Below are 14,608 nucleotides of genomic sequence, written 5' to 3'. Positions count from 1 at the left end.
GGGGGGGGGGAGGGTGGTCATGCTGGCCTTTTGTGGTTGCAGGGAGTCACCTCTTCATTGAACTCAGGACTAGCCTCTCTTTAGGGATGTCCCTCAGTGCTACGCTGGAACTGGTTTACTGTGGGGCTCCTTTGCCTCTCTACAAGGAGCTACCGAGTCTCTATAGCCCCACAGACAGGTAACGTTCAGGCACAGCCGCACTGCTTGCCTGCAGGCCTCGCTCAGAACGTAAAGGGGAGGGAATTGGGGATTTGTACACCTGTATTTTTTTCACACAAAGTATGGGAGACAAACACAAGTGTGATGTAGTGTACACCACTTTATTCCGGTTGCCTTCTCATCACAGCGAATACACCAAAGCCAGCAGTGGGATGGGTTTGCCTCTGTCCTCGGGAGGATGAGAGAATCCCTTCGGCAGCTCTCCCCTTCTTATGGCAGGGGAGAGCTGCTGAGTAGCTGCCTTGAGCAGATGTAAGAAGTCCTGCACCATTTGCTGCAGCTGGTGTCTTTCAGGAAGTGTGTCTTGTCTCTCGACGGCGCGGGCGTGTACGCTGCCGTGGGACAGCTGGTTATGTTGAGGCAACTGGAGAAGGAAGTGCGATTTCTTTTGGGGGACCGCCGGCTGAACTTGGCAAGCTGCTTCGACGTCATTGTCGGCACGGGAACAGGTAGGGTAATTAAGGCGTCCTTCTCCGCGCCAATGTGCAAATTAATTTTGGAAGCAAATTTGCCTTTTGGACTTAGTGCTGCTCAACAACATAGCAGTTGTGGATTCCATTGCTTCGGAATATTAGTCAAAAGTGGGATTCCGGGGTGCTGTGAGGGAATAGCATAAAAGGAACTAGACAAGCACTGGAGCCTGACTTTTACCTACATCAATAAAAGCATGCTACCACAGCCCGCCCAACAAAAGAGGCCGCACTTAGCAGACGAGTGGGCTAGATGCACTTGGAGAAAGCCTGCAGCAGCGGCAGCACCATTGCAGAACTGTTGCAACTGCAGCGGCGTTGCAGTAGGGAAGGTAGAGTTCCAGCTCGAGTTGTGTTCGGCCGTCGTTTGTAGGGCCAGGGGGCTGCTTCTCTGATGAAGACACATTGGGGGCGAGACAGAGCAGCTCGTTCGGATCAGTTAACTGCTCTGCGCGCAGGTGGTCTATTAGCGCTGGCGCTGCTTCGAGGCATTCAAGTGGTTCGTCTGTTGAGAGAGTGGGCAGGGATCGGTGGAAAGAACTTAGACGAATTGGCACCAGATTGGAAGAACGCCTTCTTCATGCAGTTGGTAGCAGGTGAGAGTGCGCATGTTCATTTATTGTTTTTATATGAGCCAGATATGGATTGTTGACCAGAACAAATACCACTTTCTAGGTATAGCTGTTGTTTCAGAACGTTCCATTTACTTCTGTTCCAATGCTAGCTTTCCGTAGCGGTGAATGTGTGTGGCTGTTGGGTTCTTTTGATTACTTTGGTATTTTCAAATTGTTCCAGTTTTTTCCTATTTTTCTACTTCGTTCCTCTCTGTTTATTCTCGCAACTGTTGCTTTTCGGTGACCGTCATATGTTTTAGTATGAGTCTGCTGCGGCTAAACAATTGATGGCAGTTGTGAGGAAGAGAGCCGAATAGGTCTTGTGACTTTGACAGCTCATATTGTTGCCCCTTCTCAGGGGAGGCGTAGCCTGTGGTTGTGTGTAGCTGTGTCCCTCGCGCTTTGTTGTTTGTTCCGCTTCCTCTTGTTCGTTTTGCTTGCTGCTCGTTGCTGGTTTTCCCCCTTGTTGCTTGATTCGCTTTTCGTCCTGCTGTGTGCCTCTATCCTTTGCGTCGCCAATCCTCATTCTGACGTTTTGCATATTTACCAACTTGAGTTCCATAGAAGTTTCTGTTTGTTCACGAATGCTTAGAGATGGGCTGGGATTGTCTCATTTGGACAGATTTGATGGGAATCCCTCGTGTGCTGCTGCACGCATTTCGGGTCTGATGCCTGACTTCCTGATTCCTGTTGAGTAGTTGTGGTGTGTGACACATGCTTAATTGGGTAGTGAATGGGTGAAGCTGTGCACTTGGTGTTGAATCGTTGATGTGTTTACCGGCTGCGCAGGCATGGAACCCAAGACATTGCGGAGTGAACTCGTAGACAAGTTCGGCTGGCGTTTCCTCAACACCGTCAGCGCACCTCTTGGGTGAGTGCAGACGGACAGGCAGACGGACTGATAAACACACTGACTGGACAGAACAGAACACAGCGCAGCAGAATAACACTACTACGCAACACAATGGAGCACAACACGACGCAACCAAACGGAACGATAGAACAAAACGAACCGACAGACAGACCTACACACAAGCAGGAGTACCACGGGAAGGCAGGAGCCTTGTTGCGTCAAAAGTTAGCAACGCTCCGTCCGTCGGGAATAAACTGAACCACCGTTTTCTCAAGAAGGTGTGCTGGTGTGTTTACAGGCTGATTACGTGCAGCAACCTTGCGCAGTCCCCTCCCCAGGCATTCTTGCTGCGCACCTATGAGCACACTTCACCAGGCAAGAACGCTTGTAGAGGCCCTCTACTGTATGCAGGTGCTGTACGGGGAGAGGTGAAAGCTTAAAAGCGTGCTCCCCGGCAAGCTGGATAGTGGTAAATTGATGTGGTGTAGATTGTGCTGCTGCAGCTAGTCATGTGCGCTCATTGCGAGGCACAAGCCGCTTTCCGCTGTGGGTGGCAGCGTGGGCAACGATCGCCTCTCCGGGGTTCTTGAGGTAATTTGTTGCTGTAGCTTCTATTGCTGTGTTTCAGCGTTGAACTGGGGTGCATGCGAATGTTGCGGGGTTTATGTTGCGCAGAATGAGGGCTAGAAAATGGGAATGAAGGGGGCGTGTGGCGCGCATAGTGTGTTCGGTGCAGGCCAATTCGTCCTGAAGATTTGACAAGCATGGGATTCTTTGTGGAGCCTCCGGTCCGCCTCACGGGCGCCACCAGCACAGATGCTCTCGCAGCCAACCCCACACTTGCAGGGCTGGATGAGTGCGCGCGCCTTGCTCACAAACCATTGCGGAGTTTCATTCAGGTGAGGTCAGGGGCCATTTCTGGCAGCTATACGCAGTTGGAAGCGAAGCTGTGTAGGAGTAGGCTGCACATGCAGCACCTACACCTCAGCCTGCGAAGTGCGATTGAGGAGTTGGGGACGGGGGAGAAATAAGGAACTGTGCAGAACGGACTCCATATGTGTCAATATAGATACGTGATGAACACCTCTGCTGCTGTCGGGCTGCTGGTTTTTGCTTACAGTCGGACCTGCAGTTGCTGGTGTCTTTGGGAGCTCGCGAGTTCTTCACCACTCCTGCTGCTCGGCGGGGCCCTTTGGTAATATAATGCAGTATAATAAGCACACAGTGCAATAAAGCGAACAATATTGTTCTCCTGTGTGGTCTACACAATATACTGAACCAGTATGGTGGACACTTCTCCGTAGTGCAATGTGCTAAAAAGTGTACCAAATTCACTTTAAGAACTTGGGTCGTACAGTCTGGACGCGAGGATTGTATAAAGCATCTTCCGGAGTGGCTTGGCATTTACTATAGAGGGTTTGTCACGCCTTCAACACGGTTTTAGATGTGAAGCACAAAGAATGACAATGGCCCTGATTTTGTGCAGGAGCCGTTCGCTACTGAAGGTCTTACGGCTGCTACGATGTGCGGCCATCGAGAAGTGCTGCACTGGTTGGCGGACAGGCTGGACGTGTACTTCAGGTGGGGTTTGCTATGTTGAGGCGGGGTTTGGTGTGTTGAGCTTGGCTTTTTTGTGTTGAGGTGGGTGGCTTTTGCATTGACATGGGTGGGTTACGTTGTGTTAATCATGTGTTCGTGCTGAGTAAGTTGTGAGTAGAGCAAGCCAGCTGCTGCTGCTGCTGCTGCACTTGGGATGCATCGCGTGATGTGATGCCTCTTCGCTGCAGGTTCAACATGCCGGTGGTGGGGGGCATTCGGCTGTCCCCAACCAACCCCATCGGGCTAACAGACCTAATGGCAGTAGCCTCAGAGTATATTACTGACGAGAAGTTCTTCGAAATGAAAAAGACTGCAAAAATCCTGGCACACAGCGTCAAAGCCAGAATGTACGAGAAGAGCGGAGGCTCGTAGAAGCGGCATGTTAGTTCAGGGTTATTCGTTCCTTCTTTTCTTAAGCATTAAACCATAAGCTTGAGGCTGTAAACACTTAGCTTAACCGATATTTCCTAATGGCCATCCGCGCACTAAAGCCGCATTGTATGCAGATGGTATAGTTGCAGGATATACCACCATTTTATTCTCGGCGAACCGCAGAGTATATTGTGAATAATCTTTCATGGGGAATACGGTGAAGAAAGCGTGTAGTTGGAGAACGATTTCGGGCTTTTGCTCTATTCGCTTCCACCAGGGAGGCGCTAAGCAGGCTGCCTTTCTGTAAGCTGGTCTCAACATGAGTGTAAGGCCTTTTATCGGTTAGCCGCCAGCGTTGTCGCTGCATTCGGGCGCCGGTTATACCCACAGGCGGAACGTGAGTATGCCAAGAGAGGCGTACATGTAAGCGGGACTGTCGTTTAGTAACTGTGTAAGTCGGACCATCATCAACATGGGCCAAATTAGTTAGTGAAACACCGAGCGAACAGTATCCTACATAAGAGCGTGCAGACTGTGATTTCTTGTGTGTGCACAGTAGTTTTTCGGTAGGAACAGCTTGTGAACTTCGTGAATCAGGGGCAAGCATGGCAGCTGATCTCCCGCTTACTGCTATTCTCATTTGAGAGTGGTCGGTCACAGTGGGCGCTTCTAAGGGGGCGTACAGTAAAGGGGTGAAAACGTGGCATTGCCATTGCTGGAGTAGGGAGGAGGGGGCAGGCCAGCGGCTGCCCAGTACAATAGCAGCGGGTCTTGTGTTCGAGGGTGATTAGGGCTTAAATCATTGGGTGTGGATAAGGCAGATCGTGCACGAATTTACAACGGGAACTGAAGTTTACTCAATAAGCAAACAGTGTATGCTCTGTCACAACCATTTCCAGGGAATAAACCTTATTATGTATTATTCGTTATGAGTACAGTAAGCTGCACATTAATGTATACTTGATGTACTGATGTTGACAGTTTCGATAGTTTCTACCGGAAGCTTGTGAGCGCGTATATGGCGTTGAAACGAGTGCAGCTGCTGGGCTGCAACTTATGCATTCTCCAGTAGAGAAGAACAAGATCGGGGGAAATACCAACGAGGCAGAACTCTTCGGGGAAAACGGGAAAAGCCCCCTGTGGGAATCGAACCCACGACCTTTTGATTACGAATCAAACGCACTACCTACTGTGCTAAGGAGGCGCTGTACCAGTTGTTGCATTGAGAATGCCTAGGTACCTCTGTCAAATTAATGAAAAAAAAAATTAACAACTCCATTCACAATTTTCGCATTGTATAAGGGAACAGAGAGCAAGTTTCTGAAAAGATTCCGCGGTAGGATGTCCATGGTCACCGCGGGGTCGTGCGCGGTGGGCTGCGTAACGGAAGAGCGTAAGACTCCCTTCATTTGGCCCCCTATTGCAAGAGTTTTTCTGTGAAAAAGATAAACAATTGAAAACATAAAGTGTACATTTGATTTGTCCCAAAGCTGGCAGGTAAGTCGTGTGAGGTCCAGAGCCTCCCGAGACGTCACCGCCGACGACCGCCGGTCCCTCAAAAGTGCGTGCCCACTGAGGCGATTACGAGACCCACAATAGCACCTAACTCTACACTTTAAATGCCCATAGTTGCAGCAATATGTGAAAAGGGTGCTTGAGAGGAGCTGTACTTTGCATGGTGAAGACATAGGTGTCTGCTCTGCTACCCAGTCTGCCCTGTTTTAGGTTTGCAAATTGGCTGGAAGTTAGGCTTAGAGCAGCCGAAATCAAATGCAACTACTTGGCCTAATTTCCCACCCTCAGTGGCCCTAATCACTGTAAGTTCCTATCTATGAAGGTCTCGTAGTGCTTGGCATAACGATATAGCGCACACAATCAACTTCAGGGAAGGCGAGGGCACTCGTGATGCAGATGAGAAACAAGCATTTCAAGCGAACCGGATTCTCCGTATGGTCGAGAATTTTTGAGGGGATCTCTACAGAAAACCTTACTGATGAACAATATTGGGCATACGAATTCCCTGTTTGCTTAAAAAATACATATTTAATATAGGATCACTTCCGCAGTCTGCGGTGTACAGACATAATTCGTCTTACTTGCCGTTGCAATGCAGCCGGCGTGGGAAACTTCAACTATCCGAGCGCCCTGGCTACACACATGGCACCATAATGCGTTTAAAACCATTTCGCACGCAGTGCCCGCCTCGGCACTACGCAGTGTGGAGTTATTTTTCCTTTAATTTGAGTCTTTGCGATTGTCGATTTCGGGTGTTTGGAGCGGCGGGGAAGCCGCGCATTGGGCGTTTTTTCATGACGATTTTCGTCATTTTGTTTTTTGCGTGCATCATAACGCCTTCACTAACCTTGTCGCAAAGGCGAAACAACAAGGAACTTGCTGCGCACGAGTTGGATGGCAGGCGGCTCGTTATCCGTAAACGATGCCCACCTCCAAAATGCTGCAATGTCGTGGAACACGTGTCACGAACAAGGGTAAGTAAGATCCGATAGCGCTTGAACGCAACGCTATCGTTGATGGGTCTTCGTGCTGCCCCTAGGGAGGAACCACAAGGGAGCTAGGTGCGCAAGCAAGCAGCAATGCTGGAACGAAAACCAAGCACAGCACTCTACTTCAGGCAGGGCGCTTAGGAGCTCGATTGAGAGGGGCAGAAGTCTTCACGAGGCTACCATGAAAATGACCAGTAACGAGGCGCTGGCAGGTCTTGCTGACAGATCTTTTGCAGAAAGAATGTTGGAGGAAAAGGCAAAACAGGACTTGGCAGTTGCAGAGCAGGTACCTTTCTCCTGTGGTACTTGCACCTGTGTTTAAATAAAAGGAGGTGAACTTCACAGAAACAAGCAAAGGCGGAAAAAGAGCTCGAGCACCTCAAGCAAGCTGATAAGCAAGATGAAGAGAGGGCCAGGGAGTTTGAAGAGCACCGTATCCACGAGGAGGAGGAAGAGGTGAAGAAACAGAAGCACGCTGTCGAGTCCTTGGCGGTAGAGGAGCAGAAGATAGCGGATGCGCTAGAAGAAGAGCTCGCTGCGCTGGAGGCTGAGGTTGGGGCAACAGAAGCAGATGCAAAGGCAGCAGATGCGAAACTAGACGCGATGTTTGCCGAGGCGGTCGGGGAGGAAAGCCCCGAGGCGGCGGCCCGACTGGCAGAAGAAGCGGAGGCCAAGGCGGAAGAAGAGAAAGCAGAACATGAACGCAAAGAGGCAACAAGAGTAGCGGAAATTGCAAAGCACATCACTGAAGAAACAACAGACAAACTCCAACAAATAGCCGACGCCACAGAATCTGAGGAAGTGCCAGAGACGGTGGCGTCAATGGGAGAGTTACAGACTGAAGTACTTTCCGATATGCAAGAAAGCGAGAAAGAGGAGCAACAAGCCCTCGCTGATGAGGAAGCAGAAAAAGCTGAACAAGAAGGGAAGGAGGATTCTGAACAACCAAAGACGGAGGCGGAGCCTGATGCAGACGCAGATGAAGGAGAAAAGGTACATAATTTTTGTTTTGCTTCAAATTCATTCATGCGTAGTTCGCACAAGGGCAGATAGGATCAATAGAAGAAACTAAAGACCTTCTGTTTCTACTGAGGCACTTGCCACCACCAAAATCGCATAAGGCTGCTAACAATAGCAAGGAGCAAACAACAGAAGAGGAACAAGAAGAGGAAGCATTAGCCGATCTGCAGCCTCTGGATTTTCCCGTTGCTGCAGTTGAACAGACAGCAGCTCCTGAGCCACTCGAAGCGGAGCCCCAATTGGTGCGTAGTACGGCGAATTCTTCGTGAAAACTGCGGTGTATGTACACCTAAACTGTTCTTGTTGATCAGGATGAAGGCGAAGAGGAACTCCCAGAACTCTGGTTTGGAAATAAGGGACCAGAAGAAGAGAAGCTGCAAGCTGAGGAACACAACGACAAAGAGAAAAAATGGTGGCAGTACATGCTAAGCTGAGGCTAAACAAACGGAGTAAGGATAGTGCTGCAGCCCATTTGCTTTTCCTCGTTTAAATATTTTTGAGTGGGGACATATATAGGGGGAAGTGGGAAGAAACGAGTGCACCAAAGAAAGCAGAAGATAATGCCACACCTTCCCTTGAGCCCCTCAGTCGCAAGGCTGCAGTAAAAAGAACAAGAAAATTTAAATACAAAGCTCACGGGGAATTACTGTCCCCCAGTTCTGTCTGTTCTTCCTCTAGGGTCTGCGTAACTCCCCCTCGTCTCCTAGCCACAGATGCTGTTGCCTTTGTTAATAGCAAGCCGTGCATGCTATGTTGCTAGATGTGCATGCCTTTGCACAAGTCTCACATCCGCTGGATGCTGTCGGGTAGTGTTCAAGAAAAAGCAACGGAAGTTTGATTATAACAATCTGTATGTACGCTCATGTGTGCATCCATAATGCTGCTATTTGAAGTGGAGGGTTGGAGACACAGAGAGAGTTTTAGATATAACTCATACTAAGAAGTTAAAGTCAACAACATGCCGTCTCCTCTCTCCCTCCATCCCTTTCTATTTGTGTCGCATATAACGTAAGACTAAATATGTAACCTGCTGCAGCACCAGCAGCGACAGCAGTGATAGTGACGCCAGTAGAAGCAGCAGTAGTAGCAGCAGCAGTAGTAGCAGCAGTATCGCGAGAGGCATGCATACACAAAGAGAACGGCATTACTGCAGATAACAAGACAACTAAAAATTAATAAAAAAAGAATCCCTTATCGTATCTATACAAATGTATAAATATCTATACGTATATATGCATATATATACATATACGCATATATACATTATATGTATTATACATATATATAATAAATATACGTAGAGATTCTTATATCTCTCAGAGGAATTTGAGGAAGTGATATATGAGCAGGTATATATATATATCCCATATGAAGCTAGTTAGCCGCTTCTTTGCGGCGCACCTCCACCAGGTGTACATTTCCTTCTCTGTCTCTGTGCGGTATCCAAGGCCCGGATATGTCTGTTTTGTTGTTTGTATATAGGCACTTCTTTTGTGCATCTGGTTGCCGTAGGAATTCCTCTAAGGACAAGACCTGTTCTGTGCCCTGTCGGGTTATTTCTTCCATCTCGTGGGCGACTGCCCTGTAGGAATAGTCGCCTATAAGCGGCAGCTTCTCTGACATAAAGTGCCTAAAGGCGATTTCTTCCGTTGCAGTCATCTGCACCGGACCCAAGTCCGCCAGCTCCGTCTCGTTACCCCCAAGATCCCCCTTAGACGCATCGGCTCCATTCACTCTCTGGGGGGAGTTGAGGCAGCCCGCCAACTCGCGTAACAAAGACAGAAAAGTTGAGCATAAACACCACAGAGGACGAGGATCTCCTGTTTTCTGCTGATGCAGTATTGCCTGCGAGGCACACATAACAGTCCCACAAGAATATATATATAAACCTTTTTATATAATCTACATACATAATAATATATATTATGAAACAATATACATTAATACACACATATACTTAGGCCCATCAATGTTAACCCGAGGGCCTGCGCATATTGAACAGGTCTCATCTGTAAAGCAGATCCTTCCCTACTCATACAAGGAGCATTTAACCGCATATAGACTACATAAAACTTCGAATACAAGCTGCAAGAAGACGCAGATGCATATGATGATATTAATGTACGTAGTGCATGCATGCAGTGTAAGGCATCGACTCTGCGCAGTCAGTCTCTACCAAGCGCCCTCAAAAAAAGCCTAATGCCATTCTTAGGCGGGGCTCAACGGGCCCCCGATGGAACAAGGAGCCCCGTGAGCGCAATGGAGGTGTAGGCCTATTAAGTTGTGCTGGTGTGTTTAGAGAGTGCTGCTAGGCGCCCGCTATCGTGTACTTCACACAGGCACATCCAATATGATTTTATTGATCATTTAGTGAATGCATGGTTGGCCTGCCTTTGCAATTTGCTTGGGGTGTAATTCCAGCTCAACTTCGTACTGCCAACGGCCGGTGGGCTCTCGCCTTCCGTCCTGGTGGGTCCCCCACGTTGGTCTATTTTGCTGCTGCACCTTAGTTAAGTCGACCCTCAGCCCGCTGCGGTGTACAAGGCTCTGCCTTACTCTTCTACGTCGTAGCTGCGGATCTGCATTGTTTGCCGACGGTGGCGGCGGGGGGGCCCCCGGGTACCCTGGAACGGGAGCTGGGCCCCCCCTTGCAGTGCAAGATGCCTTTATGAGAGACTGTTGCAAGTCTTTGACTTCAATCTTGTGCTCAAAGTTTATGGCGAGCCTGTAATCCACCCTCGTCCTCTCGGCAGCCTCGTCGGGCCCCCCTGATGGGGGCCCCCAATCATCTGTACTCGCAAATGCATCTTCCTTGTCGGCACCCGTGTACACGTTCCACTGCAGCAAGTTCTTCTTGTATATTCCAGGGCTCACCAGCACCTGGCTCAGCCCCTGAATGCTCACGGGGCCCCCCAAGAAGGCTACTGCCCCTCGTTGAGGACGGGGGCCCCGACGGCCCCCCGGTGGGCCCCCTATTTCAGCCATTTTAGTACTGAACCGTGCAGAAGCTTGTAGGGCTGGTATATTATAGTAGTTCTCTTCTGTCTCTACCTCAGGCAGCACCTGCCAGTCATCCCCACTAATCTGCACTAGGGCTTCCCCGTCGAAGGTTTTCCTCTTTTTCCGGGGCCCTTCGTCGTTGGGCCCATGTGCCGTTTCTTGTACTTCCTGAGGATCGAAACAGTCCTCTTGTGTCCCCGACGACGGTTCTATACCCATGAGAGCCAAGTTTACCTGCATGCGGTGTGACGCAGCTTTGCTGTTGTCTCGTGCAAACTTCAGCAGCAGCTCTGTGAGCTCCGTAAAGTGCGAAGAAGAAACCCCTGCGGCAAAACGCGCATGGGGGCGACCCTCCTCCACTCCTGATTCAATACCACCACCCTCGCCCATACAAAAAGAAGGCTGCAGCACCGCGTGACTTGCTAAGGGGAGACGCAGGCGGGTGCTCTTATCTCTGTCTAAGAGTACCCCTAGACGCCCTTCTAACTCAAGGCTGAAGGACGGGCCCCCTGAAGGGGCACCAGGAGGGCCCCCAGGAGAATCTTCCACCGCCTCCAACAAACATGGGTGCTCCTCGTGCAGAAGCAGGAGCTGCTGCACGAGCTGCTGCGCCAGTTCATTTATCACAGGGCAGAAGGAAGCATCAAGGGCCTCAGCCAACACCAGCGCAGATGCCGGTAGCGGTCCTCTAGGAACTGACTCCTCTACAACCACGTTTCGCTCCTGTATTTTCTCCGAGGGAACGTCGCCGTCTGCTGCTGCTGATGCTGATGCTGCTGATGCTTCTGCTGCTGCTGCTACTGCCGGTGCAACCGCAGCGCCACCGCCACAATCATCAGCTGCAGCAGCAGGGCAGGCAGTCATATTCTGTTGATGGAGGCACAGAGATACACATACAAGTGGAGACACATGAACAACAGCAGCCTATCGCCACCAGCAGGCGGCTGGTTGTTGCCCTGCGACCCAACAGATTCGGCAGAGGGCGGGAACCCAGGGAGCCTTGCCCCGATCTAAGGTCTAATGCAGTTCAAAGAATAAAACTTATATTCATCGTATTCACCTAAACAAATTAAAAACAAATCTGCTGAGATTTCCGCCACAATTCCTCCTCTCTGCCACGCTGAACCCTAGCAGCTAGGGGGGCCCCAGGGGCCCCCACAGTCTTCTTGCAGGAGAAGTAGAAAATGCACAAATACCTCGGATATGGGGCATCTGATGTATTTAAACAATTGAAACCGTGTATGCTATCGGTTCAAAGGCCTCGTCACCGCTGCACAGACACCGCAAGCTGCTGGGGGGCCCCCCATGAGAGCACGTATCGCGAGAAGCACAGCAGCCCCTCCAACCTTACAACACCAACCCCACCCATCTTCTTCCTTCTGCTGCGATGCAGCAGACCCTCTCTGCTGCAGCTCCGCCCGCGAAAGGGGCCCGTCTTCTGGAAGGAAGCCGCAGCAGCACAAGCCGTTGCAGCAGCAGCTCCAAAAGCAACTGCTGCTTCTACTGCTGCTGCAACTGATAGGAGAAGCTGCAGCAATATCCGTGCGTCACCCTTCTGCTCGCTCCTTTGGCTTTGTGTCGGGCCCCCTTGGGGGGCCCCTCCCTTGGTCTGCCCGTAAGGGCGTCTTTAATGGTGTACGAGGGGCCTCCCAGCTTTCTGGCCTCGGTGCCCTTTGGAAAGGGGGGGACCACAGAGACACCGTCACTGCCACAGGGGCCCCCGGGGGGCCATCGGGAACCTTCCTGGAGGGTGGCCAAGAAGCTCCCGAGCTGTGTCTTGCATTAGAAACGTCTTGCGATGACACCGCCGCTGCCGTTGTTTCAAGGTTCGTCAGTTGCTGTTGCTTGTACTGGCGCTGCTGCTGCGGCTGCTTGCACTGCTGCTTCCACCACTGTGACTTCCCTAGAGTGCCCATTTGTTTGTTTGGATCTGCTGCTGTTGCTGCTGCTGCTGCAGCACGGGAGAGGTATTATCGAACTGCGTGTGGAGCCAGGGGAGGCTCAATGCTGCCTTTGGTGGTGTCTGTCCAGCGGCAGCAGCAGCAGCACACAGAGCGCGCGTGCTGTCTGCCATGGAAAAGGCCCTTTTCGATGCGGGTAAGCAGAAATTAAAATATATTAAGGAAAATGAAGGAAAAACTGCACCAAAAGAGAGCCGCTATAGTTCGACTGTACGCACATTCAAGTGTTATTCAGGCAAAAGTGCGAAGAGTAACAGAGCATCTGCAGGCTGCGGCTGCTGTTGCTGCTGGAAATGATTTTTCACCGAAATCAGTTGCTGTGTTTGCCCTAGCAGCAGCAGATACTGCTGCTGCAGTATCTGCTGCTTCCAGCGTCGCACGAGTTTCTGCTTGTGTTCCTGATTGCAGCTTCCTCAGCCTGCTGCTGTTGCTGCTGCTTCTGCTCAGGTGTCGATTCTTTTTCTCTGAAATATGTTGCATTCACGGAGGGCCCTGGCTTGTCTTTGTGTCTACGGGTAGCAGCAGAAGCAGCAGCAGCATTTGTAGCGTCGCTGGCTACCCTCATTAAGTTGGCCTCTCATAAGGAGACGCAGCAGCCTCCTTCCACTAATAGTCTAAATTCACTGCTTTCTGCTGCATATGAAACGGTTATAAAGGAATTTACGGGGGCCCCTAATGCCAAGGGCCCGCCGGGGGGGCCCCCAGAGGGCCTCTCAAATGAGCTGGTGCAGGATCCCGTCAACCCTCCCATATCGATTGAGCCTTTTTGGCATTTGTGCTGCTCCTTCCGCGCCCTCTTAAGCGACAGCACGAAACCTTTTTACGTAAAGCCTCTGCAGCACCAGCAGCAGGGGCAGTACCAGGTGCAACAGCTACTGCAGCAGAAGGCAGCTGCAGTGGAAGCTGTGAGGCAGAGGATATCTGCTGCTGCTTCTGTGCTGCCTGCTGTTGTGGGAGTTCATCATCTGCAGGGGCATGCCTTCAGCACAGCTCTTCCTGGTGCTGCTGTTTATTCCCTTAGCAGCAGCAGGGAGGCCCCCCACAGCAGCGGAGACCCTTATGCACAAACTGAAGCAACAACAGCAGCAGCAGGAGCAGGGAGGGGAGGTGCAACAGCATCGCATGCAGCAGCGGCTGCTGCTACAACGGCAGGTGCAGCAGCAACAGGTTCCGCAGCAGCAGTGGTAACAGCAGCAAGAGACCCTGTTGTCCCAATGGAGCCGTTGCTGTGTGCGCTGCTAACAGGGGCCAACTCTCAGTTTTCAATTTTACAGCGCGGGTTTGTGGCGGATGATGGGAGGCAGCGGGAGCAGCAACATATTCTAAGGTCACCGATGGTGCCCCAGCGGGAGGCTCATTTGCTGCTGGAAGTTCAGCAGCAGCAGCAGCAGCAGCAGCAGCAGCAGCAGCCTGTGCAACAACACTTCTTCTTCCAACCGCGCCTAGACCTGAAGCATTGGGGAGCCGAAGGGGTAGATGATGCCAGCAGAGCTTCTGTAGATAAAAAACAGCTCAGCAGCCAACAAACTGCTGCTGATGCTGCTGCTGATGCTGTTGATGCTGCTGCTGCTGCAAGGGGATTTCTTGGAGGCGACCCCAGCAACACACTGCCGTTGCCTTATTCCTTCCTGACTCTTGGGAGAACACTCGATGATGCACTTGGAGAGGCCCTGGATAAGGCAGCGAGGCAGCTGCGGACTCTTGCTGCCCCTACCCAACAACAACAGCAGCAGCAACAGGCAGGAGGAGCATACCTGGAGTCTATGGCAGCGGGCGCGGATTCTACCGACTTGCAGCTGCCCGCTGCTCCTTTATCTCACATGCATAGTACTCTAAATATGAGGTAAGCAGTTTTGTTGCTATATTTGTTTATTTATTTATGTGTTTATTCACTTATTTATCCATCTATATCTATCTATCTATCTATCTATCTATCTATCTATCTATCTATCTATCTATCTATCTATCTATCTATCTATCTATCTATCTATCTATC

The 14,608-nt window shown here is 50.7% G+C and overlaps 4 protein-coding genes across 4 annotated transcripts in view; 3 read left to right on the top strand and 1 right to left on the bottom strand.

Annotated features, from left to right (window-relative positions):
- EMWEY_00041260 (patatin-like phospholipase domain-containing protein, putative) overlaps nt 1–4,127 on the top strand; it is a gene marked incomplete at both ends in the record, with an annotated part of 6,009 nt that extends 1,882 nt beyond the window's left edge. Inside the window, 10 exons of the mRNA XM_013478826.1 lie at nt 43–178; nt 514–668; nt 1,148–1,285; nt 2,093–2,174; nt 2,455–2,567; nt 2,714–2,747; nt 2,893–3,055; nt 3,277–3,351; nt 3,643–3,737; nt 3,944–4,127. Coding sequence (XP_013334280.1) covers nt 43–178; nt 514–668; nt 1,148–1,285; nt 2,093–2,174; nt 2,455–2,567; nt 2,714–2,747; nt 2,893–3,055; nt 3,277–3,351; nt 3,643–3,737; nt 3,944–4,127 — 1,175 coding nt within the window. The remainder of the gene's footprint in view (nt 1–42; nt 179–513; nt 669–1,147; nt 1,286–2,092; nt 2,175–2,454; nt 2,568–2,713; nt 2,748–2,892; nt 3,056–3,276; nt 3,352–3,642; nt 3,738–3,943) is intronic.
- Nucleotides 4,128–6,812: 2,685 nt separating this feature from the next.
- EMWEY_00041250 (hypothetical protein, conserved) lies at nt 6,813–8,085 on the top strand (the record flags this gene model as incomplete). The annotated part of the gene is made up of 3 exons (XM_013478825.1): nt 6,813–6,933; nt 7,059–7,624; nt 7,963–8,085. The coding sequence occupies 3 exons, from the start codon at nt 6,813–6,815 to the stop codon at nt 8,083–8,085; spliced, it is 810 nt and encodes a 269-aa protein (XP_013334279.1).
- A 940-nt stretch (nt 8,086–9,025) lies between these two features.
- EMWEY_00041240 (hypothetical protein, conserved) lies at nt 9,026–11,515 on the bottom strand (the record flags this gene model as incomplete). Its single annotated transcript, XM_013478824.1, has 2 exons — nt 9,026–9,496; nt 10,208–11,515. 2 exons carry the CDS (start codon nt 11,513–11,515, stop codon nt 9,026–9,028), a joined length of 1,779 nt encoding a protein of 592 aa, XP_013334278.1.
- Nucleotides 11,516–11,835: 320 nt separating this feature from the next.
- EMWEY_00041230 (hypothetical protein, conserved) lies at nt 11,836–14,455 on the top strand (the record flags this gene model as incomplete). The annotated part of the gene is made up of 4 exons (XM_013478823.1): nt 11,836–11,890; nt 12,180–12,477; nt 12,609–12,748; nt 13,060–14,455. Coding segments are annotated over 4 exons (1,889 nt in total), but the record flags the coding sequence as incomplete, so codon positions are not given.
- Between the last annotated feature and the right edge of the window lie 153 nt (nt 14,456–14,608).

Source organism: Eimeria maxima, genomic scaffold, assembly GCF_000499605.1.
Source record: "Eimeria maxima Weybridge genomic scaffold, Emw_scaff699, whole genome shotgun sequence".
In the NCBI taxonomy this organism is placed as follows: Eukaryota; Apicomplexa; class Conoidasida; order Eucoccidiorida; family Eimeriidae; genus Eimeria; species Eimeria maxima.
This window is presented reverse-complemented; position numbering and strand designations above follow the sequence as displayed.